At 50.9% G+C, this 15,781-nt stretch overlaps 2 protein-coding genes and 1 pseudogene across 2 annotated transcripts in view; 2 read left to right on the top strand and 1 right to left on the bottom strand.

Annotated features, from left to right (window-relative positions):
* LOC136374973 (olfactory receptor 14A16-like) overlaps positions 1 to 15,781 on the top strand; it is a 184,574-nt gene that overhangs the window by 74,695 nt on the left and 94,098 nt on the right. The gene's annotated exons all lie outside the window — the stretch shown is intronic.
* On the top strand, positions 1,590 to 2,555 carry LOC136374965 (olfactory receptor 14C36-like). The gene has a single exon (XM_066340325.1). The coding sequence runs from the start codon at positions 1,590 to 1,592 to the stop codon at positions 2,553 to 2,555; it is 966 nt and encodes a 321-aa protein (XP_066196422.1).
* LOC136374964 (zinc finger protein 436-like) lies at positions 11,264 to 12,314 on the bottom strand (annotated as a pseudogene).

The raw sequence follows: 15,781 nt of genomic DNA, 5'->3' as shown, positions 1-15,781 counted from the left end.
ATTAAGGAGCCCCCCAGGGCCATTCCTGACCAAGGCTCCCCAGGGACTCCTTCCAGCACATCCTTGAGGCCACTGCCATGGGAGGGGGATGCTGAGGGCAGGACAAGGGGCTGACAGTGCCCAGCCTTGCTGGGGCTGTGCCAGGAGGCCCCAGGGCCTCAGGACAAGGTGTCTGCTCACAGCCCTTGGTGGCACAGGGGCTGCTGTGCCCCAGGACACCAGGACTTGGTTTCTCTTTGTCCCCACCTGTCATAACTGCCTGCAGTTCTCTGCTCTGCCTGGGGCCTGGGGACACTTTCTCCGTTGTTTCCCTCAGTGGGACCCATTAAAACTTCAGGAAACTTTGGAGCTGGATTCTGACTTGCAGCTCTTGAGAGGTTTCTTCACCTCCCTATGAGGGACTGATGTTCAGGGCCTCAGCACAAGCCCCGAGAGGGTCATAAAAGTCCTTGTGCTGTGTCTGTGCTGATGAGCTGGGCTGGGCTCCTGGCACAGAGGCAGCTCCTGGCAACCAAGAAGAGCTTAAAAACACCTTTCTCTTGCTGAGCAGCTCTTCTCCCAGCCCAGCAGGGCTGGGGCACTGCCTGCAGCCAGCCCGGGCACAGCACACATGCACAGAGAGCTTCAATCACTCAGGGCTGGGAAGGGGCTGAGAAGTGACTGCAGGAGAATCACTCCCAGCCCTTGGCACAGGAACCTCTGGCTGCAGGACAATGCAGCTGCAGCTCCTGCAGTCATCTCCTACAGCTGGAACATGCCGATGCCTACAGACTCTGTGAGTACATTCTCTGATGGTGTCTTGTGTGGAGCAGCCAGGGGTGCCCAGGGCTGTCCTGCAGAGCAGGGTCCTGCAGTCCAGGGCGCTGTGCTGGGGCAGGGACTCTGCTGCCTGCCAGGGACAGCTCTCAGCCAGCCCTGGGGGCTGCTGCCAACACTGGGGGACAAGATCTGGGTGGAAGGAGACAGCTGGTAAGGCTTGGAAGTGTTCTCCTTGTGTGTTAAGGATGCTGGATTTTTCAGGACTGCTCCCAGCATGACATTTAACTCCAGCACATTTCCAAGTCGATTATTCAGAAAGCACAGCAGGGCAGGGGCTGTGTAAAAGGGAAAATCCTGGTGTATTAATCCCGTCTGTGTTGTCTGGATGAGAAATTGCACATAGACATTCATCTCTCAGTTTGGGGTTAGAAAAATATAACAATTTTGTCTCAAATCTTAATAATCCAGGCTGTGACAGAAATCAGCAGAGGGCCCCTTGCAGACAGCATCAGTGTTGGCTTTCCAGCCTCCTCAGGGTTGCTGTGACGTTGCCATCAGAGCCTGCAGAGCCAGAGCTGCCCCTGGGCAGTGCCTGAGCTGGGAGGGGTCTTCAGGGCAGAGCTGAGCCACCAGGGCTGGGCTGGGCTCTGGCAGCACTGGCAGGGCCCAGCCCTGGGCACAGGGAAGCAGCTGCAGGCAGGAACAGCTGCAGGCATCAGAGCCCTGGGCAGGCAGTGGGGGGCCACCAAGCTGTGCTGGGATCTTGAAAGTCCTCTCCAAACTGAACTATTCCATGATCACTGTTTCTACAGATCCCCAAGACACTGCAAATGTCCAACAGCAGCTCCATCAGCCACTTCCTCCTGCTGGCACTGACAGACAGGCGGCAGCTGCAGGTCCTGCACTTCTGCCTCTTCCTGGGCATCTCCCTGGCTGCCCTCCTGGGCAACGGCCTCGTCATCAGCGCTGTCGCCTGCAGCCACCACCTGCACAGCCCCATGTTCTTCTTCCTGCTCAACCTGGCCCTCAGCGACCTGGGCTCCATCTGCACCACTGTCCCCAAAGCCATGCACAATTCCCTCTGGGACACCAGGACCATCTCCTATGCAGGATGTGCTGCTCAGCTCTTTTTTTTAACGTTCTTCCTGTCAGCTGAGTATTTCCTGCTGACCATTATGTGCTACGACCGCTACGTGTCCATCTGCAAACCCCTGCACTACGGAACCCTCCTGGGCAGCAGAGCTTGTGCCCACATGGCAGCTGCTGCCTGGGCCAGTGCCTTGCTCAATGCTCTCATGCACACGGCCAGTACATTTTCCCTGCCCTTGTGCCATGGCAATGCCCTGGGCCAATTCTTCTGTGAAATCCCACACATCCTCAAGCTCTCCTGCTCACACTCCTACCTCAGGGAACTTGGGTTCATTGCTGTTATTGTCTTTTTAGGACTTGGCTGTTTTGTGTTCATTGTTTTCTCCTATGTGCAGATCTTCAGGGCCATGCTGAGGATCCCCTCTGAGCAGGGACGGCACAAAGCCTTTTCCACCTGCCTCCCTCACCTGGCTGTCGTCTCCCTGTTTGTCTGTACTGTCATGTTTGCTCACTTGAAGCCTCTCTCCATCTCCTCCCTATCTCTGGATCTGGCCCTGTCAGTTCTGTACTCGGTGGTGCCTCCAGCCCTGAATCCCCTCATCTACAGCCTGAGGAACCAGGAGCTCAAGGCTGCAGTGTGGACACTGATCACTGGATGGTTTCAGAACGTTCAAAACTGTTGCCAAATTTTTGCTAATAACAAGTAATAAAAGTAATTTTGATGCTTCTTTTTGGTTTCATTTTAGAGATTTTTCATGGTTTTACTCCTTTATTCTTGTCAACAAAGAATTGTCATTTATTGTGCCATTTCTCATTTTGTTTCTCTCCACTTCCCCTGGGGCTACAGACTGTGTCAGTGAGTGTCTGTGCTCTTGGTGGCTTTAAAGGAACTCAAGGATCTCCCAGCCCAGTTTTCTGCAGAGATGCCCCTTTTGTTCCCTTCTCTGCAGATGCAGCAGCAATATCTGTGTGCAGAGCTGGGGGCAGATCAGGGCTGGCACAGCAGCTGTGGCCAGGAGCAGCAGCCCTTGGTGTTGGCAGTGCTGCTCCCGTGGCCCTGCCCCGCTGCCCTCCTGGCCCTGGTGTTGCTGTAGGGCCTGAGTGCTCTCGGGGCCGGGCACAGGGCTGGGGGTGGCAGTGCCGGGGCTGCAGCAGGGACAGGCCATGGGCACTGCTGGGGCAGCGCTGACGCCTCAGGGCAGGGCCTGGGGGCTCCAGCCTCCTTGCCCAGGCTCTTTCCATTTGAAAATCGAGGTTCACTTTCTTAAACAATATATAGGTTTCAATATTATATATACATACATATATAAAGATATATATATATAATTAAGAAACAGAAAGAAAACATGGGATCTCCACCGGGGTTCCCTGGCATGCAGCCAGAAAGGCCACCCTGCCCTTTCAGAACAACATTTTAAAAGGATCAGTATTTTACATATTCAATAGACTTTAATGCATTATTCAGACATTGCTTTGAGTTCAGATGCCCTCCTAGTTTTAAGCCCCCCAAATCTGCTCCTTTTTACTCATTTAGTATTTTCTTTGTCCTTGTTCTTGGTGGTGCCTCTTGGTTGTCTCATGCCATTTTCTGATAACAGAAGATCAATAAATTCCTTCTTGGAGCTTTGGTTCACTGCTATCTTCATCTGAATAATTCAGGAATGTGGGCAGACTGCCTCTATATTTTGGTTTGGTCGGTTTAGATGTTGCAAAATTGTACTTTGCTTTTAATTCTCTGGTACAGCCCCCTTAAATATATATATATTCATCACATCACCATTTTTAAAGCTTGTTAAAAAGAAAGTAGAAAAACTTTCCCACATTATACATATAGCATTCATTTCAAATTTCACAAAAATATGAATTTATATTATGTATTAATGAGAAAATCCTCCTCTTCCCTTTTTAGAAATGAGAAGTGGGTTTTTTGGAAATGGGTAAATTGTAATAGGGACTTAGACAATCTATATAAGCAACACACTTTTAGAATCACGTGTCCACATAAGGTTGGGTGTTATCCCCTGCTGGACCTTAGCCCTGAATGAATGATACCCTTTTTAACACCAATTTATTGTAACGGAGTCTTATAGTGATATTTTGGAGATTTGGTAACAGTGTGACCTCACGGACACAAGGAGTCAACTGTGACACTGCAAAGGGTCATTGGGACACTGCAGAATTCGATGGAGCCAAGGGGACGTTTTGACACTGTGGGGCTGCATGGAACCAAAATCCATTTTTACACAGTGGGGTCCCATGGAACTGATGGTTCATTGTGATGCTGCAGATCCAAGGAGTCCATTGTGACACTGTGGAAACTGATTGAACCAAAGGTCCATTGTGACAGAGAAAGGCCTCATGGAACCAAGGGACCATTGTGACACAGGAGAACCTCACAGAGTCAAGGAGTCCATGGTGACACTGAGAAATCTCAGGGAACACAGGATCCCTGGTGACACTGCAGAACCAAGGTGGCTGTTGCTGACAACATGACAGCTCAGGGAGCCAGAAGTCCATGGTGACACAGCAAGGCCTCCTGAAACCAAGGGACCATTGTGACACTGCAGGGCCTCATGGAACAATGGAGACCATTATGGGTCTTTAAGACTGAAGTGGTTTGAAAACAAAACCAGTGAGAGACCCTAAGTCAGAAATACAATTTAATAGGAAGAGGAAAAAAAAGAAGTAAAAAAAATGAATGCAATAATACAAAAGACCACTGACAGAGTCAGAAATACAACCTGACACCCGGTTGGTCATGGTGCTAGAAACAGACCAAATTAAGCTCTCCCGGAGTGGCAGATGTGGGTCTTGCTGGACGTAGAGATGGTCCTGTACAGAAAAAAGGGTCCAGAAATCAGTCCAGACTTCCTTCGGATGTCCCTTGGGAACACTGGAAGTCTAGTGACATTTGTGGGGGTTTTTTATCTATATGGAAATGGTTTGGCTTCTACTCCCTTGGTAGAGCATCTCAAATTGGGAAGATGCAATGTGTCATGTCATTGGTGGGCTTTAATGGCATATCTTATTAACATAAAATATCCCCATGGAGTTAATGGAGGGTGAACAGAGATAAGAAACAATGTCCCATCCAGTTTTAACAGCTGGCTTGTTTTCAGGAAGGCAGCCCCCTTTTCTGTCCTGGAATTACTACAGATAAAATAAAAACACCTCCTGAATTAGGTTTCAACAAATGGAATAGAATAAATATTTTCTTTGGTTATAATTCAAGACAGGGACCCACAGGATCCAAGGAGCCATTGTGAAACTGCAGGGCCTTGTTTAACCACAGGGCCATTTTACCACAACAGGGCCACATGGAATCAAGGAGACCACAATGACACTGTGGGGCTCCATGTGAACAAGGGTCCTTTCTGACACCATGATAAAGGAGTGACATTGTGACACTACAGGGCATCATGGACCCAAGGAGGCCATTTTGAAGCAGTGCAGCCTCATGGAACCATGGAGACCATGATGACACTTTGAAGCTTTGTTTTACCTAAGGACATCTGTGGCACTGCAGGGAGTCATGGAACCAAGGGTACAACAGTGACACTGTGAGTCCCCAGGGGGCCAAGGGGGGCTTACTTACATTGCAGAAGCAAGGGTCCACTCTGACTCAGCGTGGTCTCATGAAATCATGGAGAGTTGCTCCCAGTAGCCCAAAGTGTGATCCCAGTTGCTCCCTTTCAATACCAATATGAGTCAAGTAACCTCCAATATGATCCTTGTCACATGCCAGCACTGCCAGTATGGTCTCAGTATAATTCTAGTTCCTTCCAATCTCTCCCAGTATGGTCTCGGTTGCCTCCAGCTTGATCAACCCCATCAGTCAAGTATGATGCCATTTGCTCTAAGCATGCTCCCAGTTGCTCCCAGTCACCCCCAGTACAGGGATGATGTGCATGATATGTTCCCAGTTACTCTCAGGTACCTCCAGTATTAGTCCAGTCACTCCCAGTATAATCCCAAGATTAGCCTCCTGTGGTCCCAGTCACTGCCAGTATGAACCAGTTCAATCCCCCATGGTTCCAGTTGCACTCTTTCACTCTCACTTTTGTTCCAGTCAGTGCCAGTCTCTCCCAGTGTACCCCAGTTCCTTCCAGCATATTCCCAATCCCTCCCCGTTCCTTCTGTCATGATCCCATTTGCCCACAACCACTTCCAGTCAGCCTCTGTGTAGCTGCACTCACTTCCAGTGTGATCCCAGTCACCCCCAGCATGCACCCTATAACTCCCAGTACATGCCATTTTCCCTCAACTTGGCCAGAATTGACACCTGCAGGATCCTCACTCCTAGTGTTAATCCAGTATGATCGCAGTCTCCTTCAGTGTGATCACAGTCTTCCCAAGCATGAGCCCAGCTGCTCCCAGTATGATCCCAGTGTGATCCCAGTACAAACCAGTCACTCCCAGTGATGCCATTTCCAGGCACACATTCCCCTGCTGCATTCTGACCTCTTCCATCTCCATTCCTGCTCCTCTTGCTGGCTGTGAGATGTCCAGGGAAAGAGAGAGGAGGAAAGAGGAAGAAGCAGAGCAGCAGTGGGAAACAGAGCAAGAATAGAAGAGGAGGGACTGAACGGCTCCAGAGCTCCCTGAACTCGCAGCCCCCCCGGGATCATTGGCCTCATCCTGCAGGTGCCCCAGGAAGAGGAGCTCACTCCTGATATTCTGGGGCGGGCCTGTGGGTTTGGGGATTTTGGGTGGTATGTTTGGAGCTTGCAGGGCTGCAAAGCTGAGCCGCAGGTGCCCCTCGGGGGGAAATCCGGGTGTCCTCAGGAGGTGTTTTTTGGGATCCTCGTGGTGGCAGAGCCTTGGCGTGGGTGGGGGCATGCGGGTCCCCCCATGGTGGAGATCGGGCTGGCTTGTTTGCCCCGAGCATAGTCCCAGTTGCTCCCAGTTCCTCCTACTTTCATTCAGTGTTTTCCCAGTTCTCCCAGTTGTCCCTCGTATACTCCCAGTCTCTCTCAGTATGATGCCAGTCTCTCCCAACATGCTCCCAGTCATGCCCAGTTGCCCACAGTGTAGACCAGTCACTCCAACCTACTCACAGTAGTTCCAAGTGTGGCCCCACTTCTCCCCAGTGTGGCAGTTTGAAAACAAACCAGAGATCCCAAGGGAAAACCGTTCCATGACCTATTGCTCATAACTCTGCGGGATTATCTTCTGTTAATGGGCCAGCAGTTAAAACCAGGTGGGGCGTTGCTATTTGTCTCTTTCACAACCCATCCTCCCTCGAGGGGCATATCTTCTGTTGGTGGGCCATTGAGTCTCACTGCATCACTGATAAAATTACACCATTCCATTGGGAGATGCTCCATCCTGAGGGAGGAGTCAAGCATTCCTGCCTGAATATAATCTGAGATTTAACACACCAGAAGCAGCCTGTTTCCACTGGATTCCCAGGAAAAGACCATGCCCATCTACACCACCATTAGACCTTCAGAGGAAAACTACAACCTTCTACATGAGTGTTGCTTCAAGAAAACCACATCTGTCATTCTAGGAGGACTGTAGCCACATTTTGATTTGACTGCTTCCAACACCCTGACTAAGTGGGTGTCAGGTTGTATTCTGACACTGTCAGTGTTTGTATTTTTTCTTGTTGCGTTTTTAGTTTAATTTTTAAGTTTTTAGTTTAGGCTGCAGGGAGGAAGAAGAACATGCCTCAGGACATCCAGGCAGGTGAGGAGGAAGTCAGTGCCCCTTTCTCCCACTCTCCTGCTTCATCTCCCAGCCCAGCATGGCCCCTGGCTGCAGGACAACCCTGCTGCTGACGCTGTCCTGCTGGGGATGCACTGGGAGGATCTTCTTCCCCTTCCCTCTGGCATGAAGGTAAATCCCATCCTCTCCTGTTCCTTCCCCAGACATGGAGCTGAGGACAGAGCCCAGGGAGGACAAATCCCCACAGCAGAACCTCATGGAAGAGGCTGTTTTGAACAGCTCCGCGGTGCAGAAATCCAGTGGGGAGAAAAAGCCCCAGAGATCCCACAGGAGGAGGGGCTCCAAACCCATCCCAGGGTGCTCTGAGGAGGAAAGACACTGCACAATCTGATGGAGCAGATTGCCTCTGGCATGTCAAATAAAATGAGAAAAATCCACCAGGAGAAAGAGAAACTAGAACTTCTCGACTCAGTTTGTTGCTTCCTCTGAGCAGCAGCAGAAAGTGGAGATGCCTAGAGGTATTTCCAGCTGCTGCTGATCCCAGCTGGAGCCCAGCGTGCTGCCCAGGGCCAGCGGGAACCTGAGCCCAGCACGGGCAGCTCCCGCAGTGTCGGGAGCTCAGCGCACGCGGGGCCAGCCCCAGAGCCCCGGGCACGGCCGCCCATGGCAGGGCAGCAGCGCAGGCCGAATGTCCCGCGGCCCAAACCTCCTGCTCCTGCCACACAGCGCTCATCCTTCTCCCCCTGCTCTTCCTCTCCCAGCACGGCACCAATTCCAGCTCGGAGGAGGCTTCCTCAGACAGGGCTCAGGCTCCTGTCTCAGCCTGAGTGTCCCTGCAGAGGAACAGGACATCTTTCAGGCACTTCCACAAGCTCAGGCTTCTCATTTCATGAGGCATCTGGGATGAAAGTGGCCTTTTTCAGAAAGACAACAGCAGAGAGAATGGATTAGACATTATATGGAAAAAATAACCCTTCTTAGAGACAAAGTTCACCAAGTCATTCCCTGCATTTCTCCATTTCAGATTCTTTCAGTCATCTCCTTGGAGAGATCCAGCTTGTTCTGGTACTTAGCATGAAGTGATTGTATTCTTGACTTAGATCAATGCAAGCGATGTAGAATCATCGAAACTGAACACAGAAACAAACTCCATCTGAAAGCCCATTTTCATGTTCTAGATCATTTTCCAGGTGTCCATGGGGATGTTGGAATGATTAGCAGGCAGCAATCCACTCCTGGCTGCAGCCTCTGGAGATTCTTTTAACTGCATTCACCCAGGCTTGGATTCCTTCAAAGTTCCTGGTACTTGGTTATGTTTTCTTGGGGTAGAACAATAAACATGAAAACCTTAAAAATGGCACAACTCCCCAGTCCAGAAGGGAAAGAAAGGACAAGTCAAGTTCTCCAAACATTTGTCCTGCTTTGCTGCAAGAGTTGTGCTGCCCACACAGTGTGGAAACCCAAGAGAAGGTACAGCTGGTAGCACATCTTGTGACAGAAGCTGCACCTCATTCTCCAGTAAAGGTCCTTGAAAAGAACAGACACAACTGTAGGGAAGACTCCTGGAAAACTGTAACAGTTTTCCAGAAGTGAAATGAAAACTGTAATAAACAATGCAAGATGTTTTCCTCTATTTATTTCTGTGCTCCCCTTTTCCACGGTGCACTACTTCTCCATTCCATTCATTCTAAATGGATCTCACCTCCAAGACCAATGACTTACTGAGTTTCAGACACTATAAAATACCATGAGCTACAGACAGTTTGCCTTCCCCTGTTTTTGTTGGAGAGCAATACTGAAGCCATTAGTGCAGTGCTTGGGTCGGGCAGGAATCCTACAGGCAGGGAATGTGCCCTGACAGTATGTGACCCTCAGCAGGGACAATGCACAGCAGCGTTGCTGTGCTCAGGTTCCATGGAGCCATCCCAGGAGCAGCTGCTGAGCTCAGGAGCCATGGCAGCCACCAGCCTGCTCCAAACGCCCTTGGCAAGGTGGGCTCCTGGCCTGGCTCTGTGTGCCAAGAGCCGGCAGCGCTGGGTGCAGGGAGCACAGAGAGGGCACAGCAATGCTGGGCTGACAAATGCTGGGGGGACAGCGAGATGGGCTTGTGCAGCTAGCCAGGGCACAGATAATGCTGTAACTTTGTCCTTGCTGCCCCTCCCATCCCAGTGCCCCACAAACAGCCCCGAGGCACCCGGGAGGGACAGGCCCTCCTGTCCCAGGCCTGGGCTCAGGGCTTGGCCTTTCTGCTCCCTCCAGCCAAGCCAGGCCTTGCTTAGCATTGCAGTTCCTGCTGCTGTGCCCCAAGCTGGCTTGGCTGCTGTTGGAAAGGGACTTGAGATACCTTGATCCCCTGGGGCGGTGCATGGGAGAAAACAACAAACTTCTCAAGAGATTGGAGAAATTTTATTTGCAAACTTTACAGAACTGAGGTACTTGGGAAACCTTAAAGCAACATGGAATTACAGTAAATCACTTCACAAAGCACTGCATGGAACAAACTCTAACCTGTCCCACTTCATGTTACCCAGACTTTGAGAAGAGGAAGTAAGGAGAAGAGAGTGAGGGAGAGAAGATCCACAGTCATGGCCTTGGATCCAGCCCCATCTCAGCTGCTGGGAGCTCCGGGGCTTGTGAGACATGTCAATGTCACAGCCATGTCACAGCCTCACCTGCTCTGGACCCTCTCCCAGGTGGGGTTTTTGGGGTGCCAGGGGCTTGGCTGGGGCTTTGGGGCTGGACCAGAAGCTGCAGTGGCTGGGGCTGGAGCAGTGACTGCCCCACCTACACAGAACTTGCCCTGGCCCCCAGACAAGCCCTGGAGATGTCTGGGGCCATTCATCATTTCTCTGCTCTCCAGCCCTGAGGCAATGGTCTCTAGCTGCAGCTCTGAGTCGGTGCAAAAGGCAATCACTCCTGGCAATGGGGCTCCATCAAGCTGCTTTCAGGAACTCCCTCGAGAGTTGGAGAGTGCCCCAAAACTGCCTCAGAAACATGAGATACCCCAAAATATCTTCAGGAACATGGAATATTCAAAATCTCACTCAGTAATAGATACCCCCTTTTTTCATCATTCTCAGACTTTGGCAGTCTCATTCCAGACCCCAGCCACCTCCCCAGTCTAACCCAAGCCCATCTAACCCAGGCTGGTATCAAGGCCCCTCCCCAAGCTCTATTTCCCCCATTTCACAACCTCCCAACCCCCCTCCCACCCGTCCTGCCTCACCCAATGCCCATCACACCCCTCCTGATTTGCATCTCACTTTGCCCAATCCCCTTCCAACCCAATCCCACCTTGAGAAGTTGTGAATAAAGTAATTTTGGGGTGGGAATTTGAGTAGTTTTCAGTGCCATTGAGTGGTTGTGAGGTGACAGATCAAACCCTCTTGTCTCTTTGAGAACCAAGACATGGAGAAAATTACATCAAATAGCCCCCAAAGCCCCAGATGCTCACAAGTATTTCCCTGAATCCCAGATTGTCGCAAAACACTGAAAAAGTAGTCTTGAGATGCCTTAGATGAGTTTATTGATTTTTACCCAAATTTTGTCTAATTTAAAAAGTTTCAAATGATATCAAAAGAATATAAGGGACCACCAAAGAGAAAGACCACCAGCCCAGTGTCTTCCCAATATGGATCACTGGGAATGTGGGTCACCAGGTCGCTGCCCAACGTGGGCCCACCAATGAGGGACGATATTGAAGCAATGCACAAAGCTCTTCCCACAGTCAGAGGACTCACAGGGATTCCCTTACCGGTGCTTCCATTGGTGTTGGGTCAAGTGAGAGCTCTGGGTGAAGCTCTTCCCACACTGGAGACACTTATAGGGCCTCTCCCCAGTGTGGATGCGCTGGTGAGTGATGAGGTGGGAGTTTTGCTTGAAGCCCTTCCTGCAGTCAGGGCAGTGGAAGGGCCTCTCCTTTGTGTGAGTGCGCTGGTGCGTGAGGAGATCTGAGCTGGTCTGAAACCTCTTCCCACACTGGGAACACTCATAGGGCCTCTCCCAAGTGTGAATCATTTGGTGGGTGACCAGTTTGCACCTCTGGTTGAAGCCCTTTCCACATTCCCCACACCTGTATGGCCTTTCCTCAGCGTGGATGTTCTGGTGGCGGATCAGGCTGGAGTTCTGGCTGAAGCTCTTCCCACATTGCTCACACTCGTAGGGCCGTTCCCTGGTGTGGATCCTCTGGTGGCGAGTCAAGTCAGGGCTGTCCCTACAGCCCTTCCCACATTCCCCACACTCATAGGGCCTCTCCCGAGTGTGAATCTTCTGGTGGCGGTTTAGGAGGGAGTTTTTGCTAAAGCTCTTCCCACACTCCAAGCACTTATGGGGCTTCTCACCATCATGAAGCTGCTTATGGACCACCACTTCCGAGCCCTGGTTGAAGCTCTCTCCACCTTCCTGGCATAGGGTGGTTTTTCTTCTTCAGGGTACTCTGTGATGGGTTTGGAGCCCATCTCCTGTGGGATCTCCTGGAATTTTTCTCCTTGTTGAATTCTTGTGCCACCAAGTTGCTCAAAACGGCCTCTTCCATGAGGTTCTGCTGCGGGGATTTGTCTTCGCTGGTTTCTGTCCTCAGCTCCTTGTCTGGGGAAGGAAGGACAAGGAGAGGATGGGATTTGCCTCCATGCCAGAGGGAAGGGAAAGGAAATCCCCCCAGTGCATCCCCAGCAGGACGGCGTTAGCAGTGGTGTTGTCCTGCAGCCAAGGGCCATGCTGGGCTGGGATATGGAGCAGGAGAGAGGGGGCAAAGGGGCACTGACTTCCTCCTCACCTGCCTGGCTGTACTGGGGCATCTTCCTCTTACAGTGGTGGGGTAGATGGGTCTGGTCCTCCTCTGGGAATTCAGTGGAAACAGGCTGCATTTGGTGTGTTAAATCTCAGATTATATCCAGGAAGGAATGCTTGGCTCCTCCTCCTTCTGAGTGGAGCATCTCCCAATGGGATGATATAATTTTATCAGGGATGCAGTGAGACTCAATGGCCCATTAACAGAAGATATGCCCCTGGAGGGAGGATGGGTTGTGGAAGAGATAAAGAACACTGCCCCACCTGGTTTTAACTGCTGGCCCATTAACAGAAGATATTCCCTCAGATTTATGAGAAATTGGTCACGGTACAGTTCTCCCTTGGGATCTCTGGTTGGTTTGTTTTCAAACTGGCATGCTGGGGAGAAGGGGGACCCCACTGAGAACTGCTGTGGGCAGGTTGGAGTGACTGGTCTGTACTGTGGGCAACTGGGCATGACTGGGAGCATTCTGGAAAGACTGGCATCATACTGGGAATGGCTGGGACTATACTACAGGACTCTGGGATAGTTTGGAACACACTGGATGAAAGTGGGAGCAACTGGCAGTAACTGGGACCATGCTGAGGGAAAAGTAGAAAGCCCAACCCCCACGGTGCAGAGATCCACATCCCCCCACCCTCTGCCACGGTTTTGCCAGCACCGGGACCCCCCAAAAACATTTCCAGGAACTCCTTGATGTCCCCCTGGGGCATCTGTGTCTCAGCATTGGAGCCCTGCAAGCCCCAAACATCCCCCGCCAAAAATCCCCAAATCCAGGGACTTCGCTGGGATATTTGGGTTAGCTCCCCTTCCTGGGTACCTGCGGGATCAGGGCCAATGATCCTGGGTGCTGCAGTGTCAGGGATCGCTGGAGCCGCCTGGTCCCTCCTCTCCTCTTCTTCCTCCTACTTCTTTCTGCTGTTCCATCTCTTCCTCCCCTCCCTCTTCCTTATCCTGCCCATTCCCCGGATATCTCACGGCTCACAAGAGGAGTGGGGATGGAGCTGGGAAAGGTCAGAATGACACGGGGGTAGGTGTCCCTTGAAATGGCATCCCGGGGAGTGACTGGTTTGTACTGGGATCATACAGTGACTGGGACTGTACTGGGTGTGTACTGACATCAGACTAGGATCATACTGGGAGCAGCTGGGCCCATGCCAAGGGAGAATGTGATCACACTGAGGGAGACTGAGATCATTCTGGATTCATACTGGGAGTGAGGAGCCTGCATGGGGCAACTGAGATAATGTTGGGGCAAGACTGGATATACTAGGAGTGACTGGATTATGCTGAGAGTAAACAGGAACAGTTGAGAGACTCTGGGATCATGCTATGAACAACTGGGTGGAACTGGGAGTGACTGGGTGCATGCTGGGGGTAATAGAGATCATTCTGGCAGTGAGTGTGACTACACTGAGGCTGTGAAGGGCTGCTTGTGAGCAAATCGGATCATACTGGAAGGAACTGGGAAGGACTGGGAGGGACTAGGAACATGCTAGAAGGAACTGGGGTACACTGGGAGAGACTGGCACTGACTGGAACAAAAGTGAGGGTGAAAGGGAGCAAATGGAACCTTGTGGGGTGCCTCTGGTTCATACTGGCAGTGACTGGGACCACACTGGGCTCATCTTTGGGTCATATTGGGAGTGACTGAACTGATACTCGGCATACATGAGAGTGACTGGGAATATACCCTGCACATCATCCGCCATACTGGGGGTACCTAGAGTGACTGCGAGCATGCTGGGAGCAAATGGCATCATACTGGGACTGACTGGGCTGATCTAGCTGGAGGCAACAGGGACCATACTGGAAGTGATTGGAAGGAACTAGGATTATACTGGGACCATACTGGCAGTATTGGCATCTAACTAGGATCATATTGGAGGTTACTGGGCTCCTATTGGTGTTAAAAGCGAGAAACTGGTATCACACTTTGGGCTACTGGGAGCAACGCTCCATGCTCTCATGAGGCCCTTCTGTGTCACAATGGACTCTTGGTTCTGCAATGTAAGAATGCCCCCCTAGGCTCCCTGGGGACTCACAGTGTCACTGTTGTGCCCTTGGTTCCATGAGTCCCTGCAGTGCCACGGAAGTCTTTAGGTTAGATGAGGCCTAAAAGTGTCATCATGGTCTCCATGGTACCATGAGGCTGCACTACTTCAAAATGACCTCCTTGGATCCATGATGCCCTATAGTGTCACAATGTCACTCCTTTGTCACGGTGTCAGAAAGGACCCTTGTTCTCATGGAGCCACACAGTGTAACTATGATCCCCTTGATTCCATGAGGCCTTGCTATGTTAAAATGGCCCCGTGATTAAACAAGGCCTTGCAGTGTGACAATGGCCCCTTGGATACAGTGGGTCCCTGTCTTAGGTTATAAGCAAAGAAAATTTTTATTCTATTCCATCTGTTGAAACCTGGCTATGGAGGGTTTTTTTTCTTTATCTGTAGTAACTCCGGGGGGATGTTTGCCTTTCTGATAACAAGCCAGCTGTTAAAACGAGGTGGAGCATTGTTTCTTATTTCTGTTCACCCTCTCATTACCTCCATGGGGATATCTTCTGTTAATGGGCCATTAAAACTCACCAATAACATGACATAACATCCCAATGTGAGATGCTCTGCCCAGGGAGGAGGAGCCAAAACATTTCCACATGGATAAAAAATCCCCCAAATGTCACTAGACATGCAGTATTCCCACGGGACACCTGAAGGAAGACTGGACTCATCTCTGGACCATTTTTCTGTGCAGGGCCATCTCTACTTACAACAGGACCCACATCTGCCACTCCACGAGGGCTTACTTTAGGACTGTTCCCAGCACCCTGACCAACAGGGTTTCAGGTGGTATTCTGACTCTACCAGAGATCTTTTGTATTATTGCACTCATTTTATTGTACTTCTTTTTTTTTCCTCTTCCTATTAAATTATATTTCTGACTTGGAGTCTCTGACGGGTTTTTCTTTCAAAGCACTACAGCCCTAAAGAGTCATAATGGTCTCCACTGTTCCGTGAGGCCCTGCAATGTCACAATGAACCTTTGGTTCCATGAAGCCCCACTGTGACACAATTATCCCCTTGGTACCATCAGAATGGCCCCTTTGTTTCATGGAGCACCACAGCATCAGAATGGTCCCCATGGTTCCACAGGGCTCCCCAGTGTAACCAACCCCTTGGTTCCAGGTGTCACAAAGGCTTGTGAGGCTATGAGGCTGCTGAGTGTCACAATGGACCCTTGGTTCCAAGAGGCCTTGCTGTTTCACCATGGACTTCTGGTTCCATGAGCTGTCATGTTGTCAACGACCTCCTTGGTTCTGCAGTGCCACCAGAGATCCTTTGTTCCACGACGTTTCTCAGTGTCATCATGGACTCCTTGGCTCTGTGAGGCTCTGCTGTGTCACAATGGCCTCTTGGTTCCATGAGGCATTTCTCTGTCACAATGGACTTTTGATTCCATGAGGTTCCACAG

Source organism: Sylvia atricapilla, unplaced genomic scaffold (assembly GCF_009819655.1).
Source record: "Sylvia atricapilla isolate bSylAtr1 unplaced genomic scaffold, bSylAtr1.pri scaffold_66_arrow_ctg1, whole genome shotgun sequence".
Classification (NCBI taxonomy): domain Eukaryota; kingdom Metazoa; phylum Chordata; class Aves; order Passeriformes; family Sylviidae; genus Sylvia; species Sylvia atricapilla.
This window is presented reverse-complemented; position numbering and strand designations above follow the sequence as displayed.